General features: G+C 40.2%; 1 protein-coding gene across 1 annotated transcript in view; it reads left to right on the forward strand.

Moving 5' to 3' along the window:
* CA10 (carbonic anhydrase 10) overlaps positions 1–17,619 on the forward strand; it is a 153,347-nt gene that overhangs the window by 20,193 nt on the left and 115,535 nt on the right. The window contains exon 4 of the mRNA XM_018918973.3: positions 15,615–15,689. Coding sequence (XP_018774518.1) covers positions 15,615–15,689 — 75 coding nt within the window. The remainder of the gene's footprint in view (positions 1–15,614; positions 15,690–17,619) is intronic.

Genomic DNA, 17,619 nt, shown 5'->3' on the forward strand with positions numbered 1-17,619 from the left:
TTGGAGTAGTGACACTAACCCTGCTAGTACTGTACCAGTTTCTGTTGACTGACTTCACATGAATTGATTGAGCCCCTCTGGGTGTCCCCACAAGACTCTGACTTCATTGAGAAATAGTGCTAGGGAGAAGGATGATGATGAATATATGATGAATGATAGAAACTGCCTGTTTAGGTTGATAATTAACCTAAGGAAATAGGCCATTTTATGTCTCTCATGTCATTCATCACTGTCAACCACATTTCAACACAGCACCAGTGCAGATGATGCCACACTAAATTCAAGAATGTTGCCGAATGCAAATGGACAGAAAATGGTGCTATTGTTCAAGCATGCTTTTGGAGTCTAGGGTTAATTTCTTTCTCTTAGTTAGTCTGTCTTTAGCATTTCTTGTCACTTTTTTTACAGCTGAGGTGACTGAAAAGTTGTTCAGTGGAGAGGAGAACGACTGGCACTTGACATCGGCTCTGGCAGAATTTTAAAATTGTGCTTTTTGAGACAGTTGAATTTTGCTGACCTTCCAGAACACCTTGACATTTACTCAAATTCCAGCAGTTAGAATAAATATTGCCTTAAAACTGCTAGGATGAATATTACTGGATTGCCATTGAAGAAAAGCATCTTTTAAGAAAGCCTAAAACCAAAGTTTATTATTTTGGCTTAGTCTCCTGGTTCTTTGGGAGTAAACAGATACTACTTATTTCATTACTATCCGAGTTTGCTCTTTGCACTATCCTGACATCTCCCACTCACTCAGGCTTGCTTTCTGAGGGCAGAAAATAATGAGATAGAGTAAATATCATCACCATTGTGTGAATGTGCACCTGGCATAGACCTGCATCCAGCCAGCAGAGCTGGGCAGCAGCAGCACAAATCCAGTGCCACATTCTTCAGGTCTTCTTCAACGCAGCTGAAAGTTGAGAAAATCACAGTGAAAGAAATTCCTCCTCAGAAAGAATGATTCTTATGCAGGTGGGTCATGAAAAACCTTGTGTTTTTCCTATACTGGTACTTGCTGCATATTTGAAATCATCAGGAGAATTCCTATCAGTCTGAGTGCATTGGAATGCCCAGGGTGTAAGCTGCTGTGAGAGCAGCATTTATCAAAGTGTCATGTTCAGCAGAGTGCTGCGTCAGTCTTGTTAAATCTGATTAATCATCACTTGGACAAGAAAACTCTCGGAGTTACACTGGTTGCTGGCATTACTGAGAGTTATAGACTCAAGTTCCTTATGCTGTGCCAATAAGAAGACCATAAAAACACATGAATTGGAGAGCCAGGAAAAGAGAACATGATCTAACTTTGGGAGCTGGAGACACGCACAGAAGGGATTTGGCCAAAAGTCTGACAGAATAGTTTGAAGCAGCTGCAGCTTGGTTAAACTGTTTGTTCTCCAGTGCAATAATGGGGTCTTCCAAGGGACCTTTATTTTACACTGGCTCTACCATATGACCACAACAACTTCCTAGGGGGCTAAAAAAACCCCCAAAACCGAACAAACAAAAAAAAAACACAAACAAAAACAGTCTTACCAACATATTGCTGCACAAATTTGTGTTGGGGAAAAAACAAACAGATGCCACATACACAGTACCATAAGGGTTTAAGAAAACACATGATTCCTTTTAGGTACATGGCTGGAACAACTCCAATCATGTGTGGAAGAGTGAGGATGACTCTGAGTAGTGTAAAGCCAGTTGGCATTTTCTGGTACTCTGCTGAGTTTCCTGGGTAGCTGAGAGAAAACCTGGATTTGCCTCATGCCAGTTGCAGTGAAACTGGCCTGGGATGAAGTTGAAAACTGGGTAAATGACCTTAGTGTGAGATCCTTGCCAGTTCTGTCATTCATTTTTGACCCTAAATCTCTGCCTAACAGGTCTGAAAATCAAATTTACAGAATCAATAGTATTGTTTGTTGCATAATTGTATGGTCAACCAGCCAGAGATGGTGGATTTCGCTTATGTGCAGGATTCATCAGCCCTCACTGGGTTTCCCTGGTGGTCACTGTAGAGTTTCATGAACAGCTCAGCAGGAGTTTATGCCAAGGACAGAACCAGGATGAAGTAGTTCAATGTCTCCTGACAATTTTAATATCTGTGAAGCTAATGTCAAACTTCCTTATTTTGTGTTGACACAAGCAATATTTTGTTTATTATAGATTAATTTCAGTATTCCAAACCTTTTTTTAGAAACTGCTAATCTCGTGAGTAGTTTGTGTAGCATTCAGCATTCATTTCTGAGGCTGGCTGAGAGACTATGCATAAAATTCAATATATTCTAGTTCAAAGATCAGCAGACTGGAAGTAACTGGAGTCAGACTTGTCCTGTCAGCATCATTACTGACTTCTGTGTGCCTTTCCACCCTTTCTTTGGCTTTTTCATTTGTACCTCAAACCTTTTCTTTGTCTGTAAATCCAAGGCTTGGGTGGGAAAGGCTAAAAAAGGGGGAAGAAGGCGAATACAGTAGACACTGTGTTTAGGAATTAGATCTGTAGGTACGCATATCTCATTGTTTGGTGTTCTCATCCACAGTGTTCAGCATATGAGAGAGACTCAGCAGGCATTTTTTTATGGATAATCAGGTATGGGCTGGCTGTGTCTCTAGGGTTTGTAGTGTGTTCTGCAGGCAGCTGCACAGCAATGAGTTTGCCAGGGTAATTATCATGCTTTGTCCATTGAAGCATTCTCTGATCAGAAGTGAGTACAGTAAGAATCCTAACTAAAAGAAATAAAGCTACTCTGAATTGGCCTCAATTCAAGGACATTTCCCTCTGTTTCTGGTATTTTGAAAGCTGGTTTACTGGGCTTCTAAGAGTTACTGCTGTTGGAGTATATTGTTTTGTACTGTTGCATTGTGGTTGTGGTTTTTAAGGTTAAAATCTATTTCTATCAATAGATGGATAACGTTTTAGTATTTTTATAAATTAAATGAGGTAGCCAGGGAGTATTATTGATGGGCAGGTGTCAGAAACTTGAACAAGAGGTGTAAAGCTCTCTGGTCTTCAAAAGACACTGAAAACTACTAGGTATCTCTAGTTTTGATACCCCAGGCTTGAAAGAAAGGAAACACATTCATTTAAAATCTGTAACTTCTATTTCCAATTCCTTGGTTTTGCCCTCACCAAAAAAAAATTCTTTACTCTTGCTACTGGAAGAATAAATGAGTGCCTGAAACTTTAGTGGATTTTGACTTTGAAGAAAAAGGACCACACAGATGAAAAGAGGGAAAGCTTGGAAACCCCTGATGAAATTTCTGCAGTAGCATATTTCTCCTTACATTTCTTTTGAAATAGATACAGTTATAAAATTCCTACATTTGGTGGCTTCTAATTTTTTTTCTTTTATCTGTATCCAAAGTCTCATATCTCAAAAGACTGGTAGGCAAAGCCGTGAACAACAGGTACTTAAATGAAGGCAGGCTTTTTTTCTTCCTGGGATTTCTGCATCAGTAATTTAGAAAGCAATTAAAATTCCAGACCAGAAAAATGAAGCAGGCAGGTTCATCACAGCCAGCATGAAACATCTTCCATCTTAACTTCAGAACTAAAAGAAGCAAATCTAAATTACTGCTTTTGACTCATGGCTTAAGTGGTTGAGAAGGATGAACAGGGGACACCTTTGCAAGGACGAAGAAGCTAAAAAATGCAGTTGGGCTCAGAAGGAACCCAAGGTGCACTATTTCTAGTCAGGAATATTGTTAGTTGGGACAGGATAACAGAATAGCTGCATCCAAGTGCCAGAGTAAAAGTGCTGCCTCAGGAATCAGCCCAGTGAGTGGTAAGGAAATTATTTATTCCAAGATCAGTGGATAAACACAACTAGATGGATGGTAGAAATACTCTCTGGGAAATAGTCCACAGAACTGCAGGGAACTGGGGGGGCGGCGGTATGGAAAGTGATTTTTCTCTTGGCAAGGTTGAGAACATGACAAAATAAAAAAAAAAAAAAGCATTTTTAAAAAGTTCCTTTACATCTTTACCTGACAAGCAGGATAAACAGTGCTTCCAAGATGGTACAATTTTTAGGAATATCTTTTGAAAATAGTCCCAAATATGGGACTATAGAAGCTGTATGTTCAGCTAATTGGTGTGGGTGCCATCACTGTAATATCCAAGCAGTAATTAATGAATAAGAATGTTGACACAACATGGCTGGCAACTGGGATGAACAAAACATGTTATTTTCTTATCTGTCTTGCCTTATTCTGGCAGCTGTTCTGACTAAAATGTCTTTTCCTTCTGCTTCTCAGTTCCTCCACTGCAGATTCAGTTCTTCCATAATGATATCCCATCTCTTGTTTTAGAAGTCTAAAAAAAGCTGCTCTTCCCTTTCTTCTGGGTTTGGATAACTTCTCATCCTAACATTATTGGTTGTATAGGGTAAACAGGTAGAAGTAAAAAGTGTGCTCCATATTATCCATCACGGTTACTCTTCATTTGGGCTAACGGTTGGTGAGTGGATTGAAGTGTTGATAAGGTTACTTAATTTTCTTCTCTACTTTCTACATGTTATGTTGTAAATTTAAATTAAGCAAAGTAAGTTACTGCTGGTGACACACAGTGTTAAAGTTTGCCTTGATGCCAGTTTAATGCAAATAGGATTCTGGGCTTACTCTTCATTTTATTAAATGATTTTGGGTTCATTAGTGATGTGGTCGGGAAGCATAATGAGAAGTTACCTGCACAGCCAGGGCCAGGTGCAGGCAGTGGCTGCTCTGTGAGGGGAACAGCGGAGCACCAGGTCATGGCTGGCACTGGGGCTGTGGCTGCTCTGTGAGGCAACAGCGGAGCACCAGGTCATGGCTGGCACTGGGGCTGTGGCTGCTCTGTGAGGCAACAGCGGAGCACCAGGTCATGGCTGGCACTGGGGCCGTGGCTGCTCTGTGAGGGGAACAGCAGAACACCAGGTCATGGCTGGCACTGGGGCTGTGGCTGCTCTGTCAGGGAACAGCGGGGCACCAGGTCATGGCTGGCACTGGGGCCGTGGCTGCTCTGTGAGGAGAACAGCGGAGCACCAGGTCATGGCTGGCACTGGGGCTGTGGCTGCTCTGTGAGGGGAACAGCGGAGCACCAGGTCATGGCTGGCACTGGGGCCGTGGCTGCTCTGTGAGGGGAACAGCAGAACACCAGGTCATGGCTGGCACTGGGGTCGTGGTTGCACTGTGAGGGGAACAGCAGAACACCAGGTCATGGCTGGCACTGGGGCTGTGGCTGCTCTGTGAGGCAACAGTGGAGCACCAGGTCATGGCTGGCACTGGGGCCGTGGTTGCACTGTGAGGGGAACAGCAGAACACCAGGTCATGGCTGGCACTGGGGCTGTGGCTGCTCTGTGAGGGAACAGCGGAGCGCCAGGTCATGGCTGGCACTGGGGCTGTGGCTGCTCTGTGAGGGGAACAGTGGAGCACCAGGTCATGGCTGGCACTGGGGCTGTGGCTGCTCTGTGAGGGGAACAGCGGAGCACCAGGTCATGGCTGGCACTGGGGCTGTGGCTGCTCTGTGAGGGGAACAGCGGGGCACCAGGTCATGGCTGGCACTGGGGCTGTGGCTGCTCTGTGAGGGGAACAGCAGAGCACCAGGTCATGGTTGGCACTGTAGGTTGTGCATGCCATGGGCAATGCAGGAAGCAGCAGTGGCAGCCACGGCTGGGTGCAGGCAGCGTCCGCTCCTTTGGGGAAGTAGCAGAGCACCATGGTGTCACAGCAAGGAGCTGCCTCGTGGAAGTGCTGAAACAGGACAGGACATGTGGACAGGGAAGACGGCCAGGGAAGAAGGAGGACCGCAGAGAGAAAAAGGCGAGGGCGGGAGGAAAGCTAAGCTAACCATACAGGCAAGCCCCCACTCCCTCCAAGTAATGCAAAGAAATTTGCTCCCTGCTTGTGTCGCAGTTAACTGGTTTTGTATGCCAAGTCTCCTCCCACAGCCTTTTTTTCCCAGGCATTTTTTGCCCCACCAGCCAATGCAGGGGGGGGGTCAGTCACAGCCCCATCATGGAGGTCTCCTCTCCCTGGACTGGCTTCCAGGAGAACCTTCCCTAGGGATAGGGCTAACAGCACATGTACAGCCCTTTATAGGAATTCTTCACCTCATGAGTAGCAAATGTTGAGGCATAAATAAAAATCAGATTGGTCCCTCTCAAATGGCCAGAGAAACATTCTTTTTTGACTTGGTGATCTCAGAAAACTCCAGGACATCAAGTTGAAATACTGAGGATTTAGGTTGTCCAGTGAGCTATGAGAGGATCTCGATTAGTGCCCTGTCAGCCCCAGGAGTACTTAAAATCTGGGACTTTAAATCCAGGTCAGTATAATCAAAATAATTTTGCCTCCCCTTTGCCATTAGCTTTTGAAGGATGGTGTTGTTTGTCATATTGCTTTTGCTTAGGTGTCAGCCAGGAGAAAAGGACTCTTCCTGTCTCAGGCATGGGCATCAGTTTGTGTTGAGTCAAGTTGAGTAAAATTTGTACAAGACCCACAATCTGCCGCTCCTAGTTCTGCTGAGTTCTCAACGGGACATTGAAGGAACCCTTTCCCCTTTTTCAGTTATGTCCCTTGTCAAAACCATGGAAAATAGTCATAATAGTATTGCTTAAGCATTTTGAATTCTGTGTATAATATGAATCTCTTTGAAATGTTTCCATACCAGAATATGGACTGCAAGTTTCCACATGCTGTAGAATTCCATGGGATTCGAGGCTATGTGTATTTTCTAGAATCGAACACCTGATACTGATGCCATACCATTATTTTTGAAGTTAATTGGAAGTCCTTGATTTTTACCCCTTGAGTCTGCCTAAGCAGTAATGAATACTTATATTCTGGACACAGCCCTTCCATGGGAAGACTGACGAAGAAGTGATTTCTCTTTCCTGAAGTGAGAGATTTGGGAAAACAACAACAAAAAAAAAGTGCCTGTGGTAGCTAACAGGACAGTCCCGAATTGTTTTTGCTACTCCTGATGACTGACTTTATGTTTAGTGTGGCCAGCGGCTACAGTTTAGTGAGTGCAGAGAGCAACTGGGGGCTGAAACCCAGTGAGACATTGATACTTGCATGTGCTGCTCAGGAAGGAACTTAGTGGTTTCCTTTTAGAGGAAACCCTATTAATTTAGCATTAATAATGCATTGAACTTTAAAGCCTCAAGGATATTGAGGCCATTTCTTTGAAGTTGCTGAGTGTCCCCTATTCATGCTGAAATTGATAATTGGTGGGAGTGGAGGATGTGCAGTGTGATGGAAAATATGAGCTGCTGTGAAGTTGGTATCACATGATACCTTGCTGCTTGTTATTGCATTATTTTATAGAGCTTTTCAGACATTATATCTAGACATAATTAAACAACTCATGAAAGAGGAATTAACACAGAATAGGCTGCTGGGTGTGCTGATGCTCCCATCAGAGATTTGGGAAAACACCAAGACAGCCAAATTGTATTAATGTGGCTTGGGTCCCCTGAAGCCCTGAGGGTGCCATCAGTGACTGAGGTGAAAGGTGCTGAATCCCCCACTCCTTGCAATCAATATTATGTTCCAGTTGCTGCTATACAGCTGTATTTTTTCCCCCAGCAATAATTTAATTGCTTTTATTTCTTACAGTACTTCAGCTCTGGAGAAGTTTTGACTCTTGTGCCAGAGAAGGAAGAGAGCAGTACCTCCTTCAAAAGTAATATGAACCCTATATATATGAATAGGACCTGAGGAAGCAGAGACTTGCATCCCTAGTTGGTAGTAATTTCTAGGTAAAACCTTTGGTATTCTTCCACTCAGAGCTGCTCAACTTCCCCAGACAGCAATAAAGAAGTTCCCTGTCTCGATTGTTTCAGAAGTGAAATTTTGCCAAAGAAGAAAACACAAAACATGTATTATTTAAAAATTGAAGCAAATAACATTGGGTAATTCTTGTTCTTGGGGAGGGCAATAACTGTCTTTTACATTATGTGGTCTGACTCCTGAACATGTGTTTTAGTTACATTAAAAGGACAGCAGCTTTTTAGGGATGTTTGATAGTCTGCAAATTAAGTTAGTGGTAGAGAGTTTAATGTCCAGTTGGGTGTTCTTTATAAACATTATTGGGAATTATTCCTGCTTACAGATAAGCTTATTTCAACACATTTGATAATATTCAGAGGTCAGAAGAAGTTGTTAAATAATTTTCTTTCTACTTTCTCAAAAGCCAGCTACAGGGACAGCTACAGGTGCAACAGTTTGCTTTGTTAGAGTGGAACACCACATTGTCGCTGCTCCCTGCATCCCTATGAGCCTGCCTGTGTGAAATCTAACCCTTTGGCCAAGGTTTATAATTGGAATCTTATCAGAAAACAAATCACAATAAACAGAAAATAGACAGAATAGTCAAGTCTCTGTGCCAGAGTCTCTGTGATATTTATTTATCACAATAAACAGAAAATAGACAGAATAGTCAAGTCTCTGTGCCAGAGCAGAGTCCTCATGGTAGTGCCTTACTTTTGCCCTCAGATGTGATAAAATCAGGTCACATCTGCTTTTCTTATGTTGAATACTGCTTGGAATTCACAGAAGCAGTGAGAGCTTTTACACATGGGGATGGAGGAAGAAGGATTTATGGAATCGGAAAGTATTAACTTAATGAAAGAGCATTTGCATGTTTTCTGAGCAAAATGTTATCCAGAAAAAAAAAGGAAAAGAGAAAAAAATCTGGTCTAGCTGATGAAAGCATTTTATTTATTGGTGCCTTTATAATCCGTTGTTTTGTTTCTCCTCCCTCAGCATATGCTGATGCTAACAGTGTAGGCTGTGAGATTCATAAGCAGGCCAACCTTTCTTGTCCTGTAGCTACTCATCTATAAATGATGCTTTATTTAGTGCCTGAAATGTGTTGTTAGGGTCTTTTAATATAAAAAACCTGCACTGAAACATCTTAACAGCTGCAATTATGTACAGACTAGTTTTAAACAAACGAAATATTAATTATAGAGGGCCAAATCTTCAGCTTATTGCACCTGCTTAGTTCCCCTACTGCCAGGTCCACTTTATACATGTGTATTCTATTTGCTTTAAGAGGCCTTTGTTGGTGTGAGCCAAAAACTGGTACTTGTATGACTGAAGGTGTTGAAAGTTATAATTTAGATTGAGTAAGTCTATCTTCCCTACAAATTTTAGTTAACCTACGTTTGGGTTTAACAGTGCACAAAATATCCATGTAAAATTCAGTAATCAGAACAACTTAAAATAATTACAAAGCACGTGTCACATAAGATTGTGGAAATGGAGTTCAGGAATAACAATTAAAATTTTTCTTACAGCTTTTATTTTTATTTTGTTTTAAACTGCCCTGTCCTCTTATCTGCAGGACTACATTTCTGTTAGTACTCATGATCTTCTGAAACACTGCAGGGAAATTCCTCTAATTTTAATCTCTGCCATTAGGCACAGCTGTCTTGAATTACTTGTCAGTGACTAAGTAAGACACCTTGAGCATGAGGAAGCTGCTCAGAGTGAACCATGGAACACTGCTGGAAAATCGAGTAGCATTAAATAGCTAAAGCAATAGGCTTATGCTGGCTGGGAGAGAACCAGGATAAGGTTTCTAAGTGAAGATCACACCAGCATCTAATACCATGTAAATATATCTTTCACTTGCAGTGTTCATCATAGTAATCACAGATTTGAGAATTTCTTTTTCTTGTAGCAGACCTTGTGCTATTTTTCTGTGAGTTTCCTATCAAAGCATTAGCAATGACTTATTGTTACACTAAGATTGTTATGAAACTAATGGCTCATAGTTGCAGCTGGTTTTATTTTTAATCTCATAACTATGCAGGGGGTAACAATGATAAAAACGTTGTCATATATTTACTGCCAGGCCAAGACCATCAGGTTATCACAAGCAAGACTTCTGTGATGTAAGATGAGAGAAATCTGCAGAATAATTGACACAGCAATCAGAATAGCTCAGATCAATAAAATCTACATGAAGAAAGGTCTTTTCCGAACTTCTGCAAGCCTGATTCTCCCCAGCCTAGCATTTTTCATTTGTGTGAAATGGCAGTAAAGTGAATGGAGAATTCTGATCTGGCAGGGTTCTACTCTTGGCTCAGGCTCAGATGTAAATGACATAAACGGTGCCATCAGATAAACGCTTTTCTATGATTCATGTAAGTATAGAACGTAAATAAGTAATTTTAGAATGGCTTTTTTATATCTTGCAAATAAGCATATTTACTGAGGGGCATTCTGTATTTGCTGCAGCTTTTTATATAATGTCAACATCAGCATTCCAGCAAGATGAAGGCTTCTTAGCACTGCAAATGCTGTACAGGTTTTCCAGCATCTACATCGTGGTACCTGGTATCCAATACAATGCTATCTGATCATTTTAAAATATATTTACCCACCCAGTAAGAGCTTTTCTTTTTTGAAATATGAGGCTACTCACTTTGGCCTCTAAGCTAGAGAGAGTTAACTGCAGACTTTATGGGGCATTGGCACCTTTGCTGTTTGCATTTACTGGGCATTTTTATGATCCTATATGATGCTGTTTCCATGTGCATGGAAGCCACTAGGAAACAAGAATGCACAACAACTTGCAGAATTTAGCCTGTAATTTTATGCTCCACAGTGAGACATACCTACAGTAATCTGACAGAATGAAAGCAACACATGTCATATGAGCTCCAAATAAATATTCTGTCTCCTCTGTAGCAGCTTTATTGAAAGAGATCTGACATAATGGTGTTGTATCAGCAAAGCTACTAATCTCAGATACCAGAGATTTCAGTGCTAGAGGAGGGAACACTGCACAAATGGAGGTCATTCAGTATCCTCGAGCACTTGGACAACTTTGTCATTTTGGACTGTTCCTGCTAATGGCAAAATACAGTACTACTGCTTAAAATGGTTTTGGCAGAACTCCTTGTGCAGGTAGCCTTCAGTGTCTGTTTAGAGGGGCTTGTTTATTTTCATGCCTTGCATGAAAACCACCAGTGTTTCTAGGAAGCAAAAGCCATACTCTGGGTTTTAGTGGTAAAAGCAGGAGCCCCGGAGGTATCACACTGTGGGTGGTTTTTTTGTTTTTTAAGATATTTAACCCTCTTCAGGAATACAGGATTGCTTTCTAGACCTTTTGTCTCCCCCTGCCAACAAGGAGCTGCCATGGAGGAGCTGCAGTGTTCTGGTAGGACCACAGCAGTGTCAGGGGCCACACAGAGAGACCACATGTCTCTTTACATGGTCCTTGGGTGGAAGAATTGCAGGAAGAGGTATGGTAGTTTAATTGAAATCAGAAGGATGCTGAGAGAATTTTGCTATTTTCATGTATCACAAGATGGCACATAGGAAGAATCCATTTCCTTGGCAACAATCCTTGAGCCATAAGGTTGAACTTGTTTACACAGGCACAGAGTCATTCTGTCAGATGGGTATTAATACACCAATTGCAGAGAGTCTGTGTTGTATGTGCACCAGGTGTGAGTGTCCCAGATAGGATTCCCAGCAAGCATTGTCCATATGGCTGTTCATTCTAATGTTATATTCCCTTGTACCATTACTAATCCAGGTATGCATTTGATTATGTTTCAAAAACAGGGAACAGCTTTTTCCCCCTTTCATAAGTCCTCTTGCCCACTCGCATAAAACAGATTGGAGTGATGGTTTTGGGGAAGTTTCTGGAAGACAAACTTTTCTCCTTGGCCTTACCAGACCTCTTCCTTCTGCATTCAGAGAAATGAGAGCTTTATAAATCTTTTCCCTTTTTAAGTAAAGTCCCTGTGGGGTCCATGCAAGTAAATCTTTGGCACCAAGCTGGATTTCACATGCACTGCAGAGTGGAAATCTGTGTTAAGTCACTCTCTGCATTACTTTGCAGGATGTTTTGCGTGGACTGCTATAAAATGTTGAGGTTTCAGGGTTCAGGAAAGAGCACAGCACAGGAGATTGTCACCCTAACTGCCCCCTCACAACCCCACCTGCCTTGCCTCTTGGTTTCCTCAGTGGACTCAGTTCTCTGTACATCAACAGGGTTACTAGAATTGCTCTTGCTCTACCTTAGATATAGCTAGGGCACAACACTGGTATTGTATTTTCTGTGTTTCATTTTCATGTGAATTGAAGACATAAGGATCTGATATCTGAGGAATGTGTGGAGTGATGCCAGGTCATGCTCTTCTCTGATAGCTGAAGCAACTGCACTGACATCCAATTATTTAGTACAGAGCTTTGATAATCTAGTTTTCTTGCTCATTTCATGCAGCCTGTTCCCTACTAATGAAGCAGATATGAAAAAATATCATCAAAATATTTATTTTCCTGCTACTCCTTTTGGAATTAGCTATTGTGAGTATTAGGGTTACCTACTGAACAGAACTGCAGAGCCAGCATATTTCGATTTTGATTTAATATAAACTCCATACAATGGATTATACTTCTCTTCTGGTCCTGGCATGTATCATTCAGATTGCCCCAGAGTGGGGAAAAAGCAATATATTTTTCAATTGTATACATTTTGATGAATGCTGATATTAGGCAGCTGCATTTGAAAATACCCGTCCTACCCGAATTCATTGCTTGCTTTTACCTCTCTTTCTCTACATATATAAGATTTTTTTCAGCTACTTCTATAATGTGTGTGCTTCTTCCTGGCTGAACCAATTTGAGCTGTGTGTATGACTACAAGATGCATTTTAATGCAGTGTAATTTCCTGGGAAATTTTAAGTAGAAAAATTGTGGCTCTACTTGGTTGGGACTCTTTAGTATCCTCTCCTATTGCCATTTTGAAATCTTTATGACTTTCTCCTGCTGAGGGCATGAAAGCAAGTGTTTAGATTAAAGAAAATTGCAGTTCGGACTGGATAGCAACAATTTTCTGTTCATATATTTTGATTGTGAGTTGGGATTTGCCATTTTGCAAATGTTCGTACAGTGCGGTCTGGCACAACTAAGCCATGCACAGCTGGAGTTCTCCAGGCAATGTTATAAAAACTAAAATATGAGGACAATTTCATCTGCGGACTGTAAAGGGTGCACAGTGGAACAGTCCTTTCAGTGTAACACATCAGTCCTGCAAGGAGAAATCTGCATCCACATGTATCCTATCCCACTGGCATGGCTGGATTTTGGTAAGGCAGTGTATTGGTCCTTCTGTTAGTACATTTCATTAAAGTACATTTAATTAACATAAGTTTTACTTTTGTTTCTGCAATATACAGTCAGTTAAATCATAAATACTGTTTTGTAACTTGACAGAACAGTATTTAATGGTCTTTATCTTGTATCCCTTTTAGCCTAATTTCACATCCCCTTCATAATTTTTAATGACAGCAACAATTTTTATTTCACTGCTGGAACTTTTCCCAGGGTAGTTGTGTTTTTCATAAATAATATGTGATTTAGAATTGAAACTGCAGCAAAAAGCTGTTAAATCCAGTATCTTCTGTAACTGCAAATTTATGTAAAATAAAATTTGGCCCCAGTGAAAGAGATTGAAAGTGTCTTAAAAAGAAGACAACCCCAAAATCTTACCAGGGGCAAACCTCATACAAAGCTTAGGCTTTTTGTTGCTATGAGACAGAGTAGAAATTTTCCAGGTCCCAGGGTAGAAATCCATTTTGATTTAAGTTAAATGTACATCTTTTAGTTAAACCTTGAATTTGAAACCTTAGCTGTTTAGTATGCCTGTTCTTGCAAAAGCCTAAGCTCAGAGAAACTGCTTCAGTGAAAGACAGAGTTAAGAGGGAGACAAGTCAACTTGGCATAAGAATTCTTTCTGATAACAAAAGAACTAGGCTAAATGTCACTCGAAGTCTGTAAAATGAATATATATGAACCTATTGTGAAATTGTATGCATATGTATTTAGAGAGAGAGATAAAAAGAGACCTGAAGATCCCAGAGGTACGCATGACTTTTAAAGAAAGTAATCCCCGCATGCGTCCAGCACTGCAATAAACATAAGCATATCAAAGTTTTTGCTGTAACAAGCACATCCTATTGCAAGGCAGTAAAGTGAGTGTCAGTAAAAATGCTTGAGTTAGATTGTGCGAGAAGAGAACTAGAAAAGACTGAGATTTTGTAAAATAGAGTTTAGATAGAAGAGATGAATGAGTTTATGAGACTTCAGTGAGTAATATAGTAAGTTTGAACTGAAAACAGCCCGCCGTAGAGGTTAAGTGATAAACGCCGAAGTGATAAATGGAATAACCTGCAAGCAATTCCTCAGAGCTTTTAGTGCATTGAGAAGCTGGCACCTTGTGTGCAATGAAAGCTTTGAATTAAGACCTTGGAATGGACAAGACTTATAAAAACCATAAATAGTAACTATCAGATTTGAGTTGTATCCTTTGAATAGAACAGATCTTTTATAGCATTGTAAAATAGTAATGCTTAAAGCAAGTAAGACAGGTGTCTGAAACAAACAAAAAGAAATAAGTATTCTAGTACAGCTTTTTAGTTCAAGGTAGTTAGTAAGAAACAAAGTGAAGAGAGTTTCTTTGTGGTTGTACCAAGAGGGGGAAATGTGGGAAATAGTAATGGTAAAAAGATTTCCAGAAAACTGTAAAAGCAGGACTTAGAAAAAGAAAGAACAGAAAACTTGGAACTAGCTGCAGCTGCAAAGTCTGAAAGTAGAAAAAGTTACGATAGTACAGTAAGCAAGGACATGAAACAATAGCTTGAGTTTTAGGCTTGGCTAAGATAGACCTTAAGACTGTAGAAAAATATGCTTAGCAAGACAGTTGAATGTTTTAAGCTTAATAATGAAGTATTGTGTATTGTTAATACAAGAGCATACAAGCAAGTATTCTGTGAAGCAGGGGTATGTGTGCTTTTAGTGATTGCCTAGAACAATGGTCTGTGAGCTTTAGCAATATGCTGTTGGCTAGAAAGTTTTTAAAATGCTCTGCAACAAATAAATCTTCAGCTGCTGCTGGCAAGCTGTGAGCTATTGCCACCTTTCTATTGTCTCAACCATGTAATAAGGCTGATGCTGCAATAAAATCTCAAGGAACGTATCCCAGCTGTCCCATTCTGCTCGTGAAAAACCACCAACACAGACAGAGAAGATGGAAAAAACCAAATTCCTGTCTCAGCACTAGAACCTGAGCCAGTGTTGGGGAAGCTGTGGGCTGTACCTTTCTGGCCTGTTTTGGAACTCAAAGCTCGTGGGATGATGTGAATCAGTGACAGACACAGATATTATTGGCTGTGGTTCACTCTGCCTCTTCTTCGCACGCAAAGTGAAGGATCATTGGGAAGCTCAGGAAAGGAAGGGTAGAAACTGCTTTTCAGTCAGACAACTTGGACTCAGGTATTGACTACTAAGCACTCTTTTTCTCAGCATTTTTATCCTATATTGACTTTAGAGGTGGCACAGAAGCCACTGGTAGTGCAATAAATCCTCATTTTCTAGCTGAATTGTTAAGTTTTGTGATCAAGTCTTCCAAAGTAGAGTATATTTTACTGTGTGATGTATAGGGACAAAGTTCTCCAAGATACATATGCATAGTATGATTCTATAGATTGAATAAAGATCACCTTGAGTGACTGTTCTGTAGAGGATAGTACCCTGTTTAAGGTTCCTAAAATTAAGCTAATTAAGTCCTATGTTTTGCCCTAATTTTATAGTTTCTTTGATTATTTCTTTCTAGCTCAACAAAATTCACCAAAAATCCATGAAGGCTGGTGGGCTTATAAGGAGGTGGTCCAGGGAAGCTTTGTTCCTGGTAAGTGTAATTTTAAAATTTTAGATTTCCTTAAAAATTTTTTTCACTGGAATTAATGTAGTTGGATTTGGAGAAGATATTTTGGGTTGATTTGTTTTCATTGCAAAGATTTTTAGTTGACAAGTACTCAATATCACATTATTGTGAAGCACAGAAAGGTTTCTGTTAATCCATCGTGCAAGGACTATAGCTGTTTTTCAGGGAAGAAATCACTTTGACATTCCTGGTTGCTCTCAGTAAAACCAACATGATGCTGCTTTGTGAGTGTGTGTGTTCTGTATGTAGAAAAGGGAAAGGAACTAAAAAGTATTACTGTTAACTGGATGAAATAATTTATCTGTTGCAGCACTTCTACGTAATAGCATTTCTACAATTTTAGATTATATTTTAGAGTAGATTAGGACAGGAACCCCCTACATGCAATTGTCACTGATTTTTGTTTAGTAAACAAACTATAAGTCAAAAAAATTAAATAACTGGGCTTCACTGGATTCTGTGCAGTATCTTTTCAGTGTGATTGAGATTAATATGCCTTAATTGATGTGTATTAGCTATATCTTATAAGGTACAGTAGTGCTTCAAGTTTTATCATGAATGCATTGAGAAAACTGCTACATGATCCTTATTTTCTTGTAATAGTAGAAAATATTGCTTGGCTGTTGTGTGAGTGTTGCAATACAACATGAAATTATCAACACACACACATTGAGATGTCTAAGGTAAAAAAAGGGCTGTTTATTTTTGAACTCTGATATTTATAGAATTTTAAAAGTGACCATGGATTGGAGGATGAAATTACTACATCTTTAACCACACTGGTTAAACTAACAGTCCATCAATTTTCTCCTCTTCTAGAAAGAATGCAAAACAATCATTATTCACATGAAAAGTGCATGAGAAACTCCATTACAAAAATGTAAACATTAGAAGGTTTAGAAGAACTTAGAAAAACAGGGTGACATATGAGCTCTTCCTGAGGATCTGTAGTTTTGACCTATCATCAGGTATTTTCACTGTTGAGAGAACTGTTACAACCTGACAGTCATCTGAAATTCCCAAAATGCTGATTGCCTTGTTAAGAATTCTAGTGCAAAGGAGATTAAGTATTTCAGCCCACACATTTCTGGCACTGAAATGTTTGTGAAAATCTACAGGCCTGGAGCTTAATTACATATTGATGTAGCATAAAGTAGCTTTTCAGATGTACTTAAGATTGGTTTGGGCTGTCAGACACACTCCAGTGTATTGTGCATGTTTAGTTCCTCATAGTGACAGCAGGGGAAGAAACCTGGAGAATATAATCATCTGATTTCAAGATATTTCAGCCTTCCTGAGTTGTATAACTCAGGTAGATGCCCAGCAGAAAATGAATGAAAAAAAAAATTTGCTAAACAGGCCTAAACTTAAAGTTACTGAGAAAAATAATATAATTGTCAGAATGTGTAAGAGCCATAAGGAGGGATGCGGGACTCTAGGCGACTTATTACATCCAAGATGTCACAGCAGTCCAGGGTCACCAGTGGGTGACAGAGCCTGTGCCTACAGCTGTCAGCTCTAGCTGCAAACAAGCCTGAAGACCCTTTAATTTTGGTTACAATGCATTATATACTTTTCTTTGCTGAGCATCTTAATACAGCAGAACCAATCTATACCTTAACTTTTACCTATAGCCTATCATAACTACTATAATTACCATATTCATGTCACAGTTCTCCAATCACTAAAGGTTAGTACGTTACAGTTTAAGCTAGAAGTTATTTTTCAGTTTTCTTGCAGTGGAAAATTCTGAGAGCTTTTTTCTACTTGCAACATGGGCAGTCTTGTTTGCTTGTGATATCTTTCTTCTTGGTAAAAACATCTTCTTGTTTGAGGTGGGTTTATCCTTTCCTCTAAGCCATAAAAACCCCTTCTAAATAACACACCCTTTGCC

This window comes from Serinus canaria, chromosome 18, assembly GCF_022539315.1.
Source record: "Serinus canaria isolate serCan28SL12 chromosome 18, serCan2020, whole genome shotgun sequence".
Lineage (NCBI taxonomy): Eukaryota > Metazoa > Chordata > Aves > Passeriformes > Fringillidae > Serinus > Serinus canaria.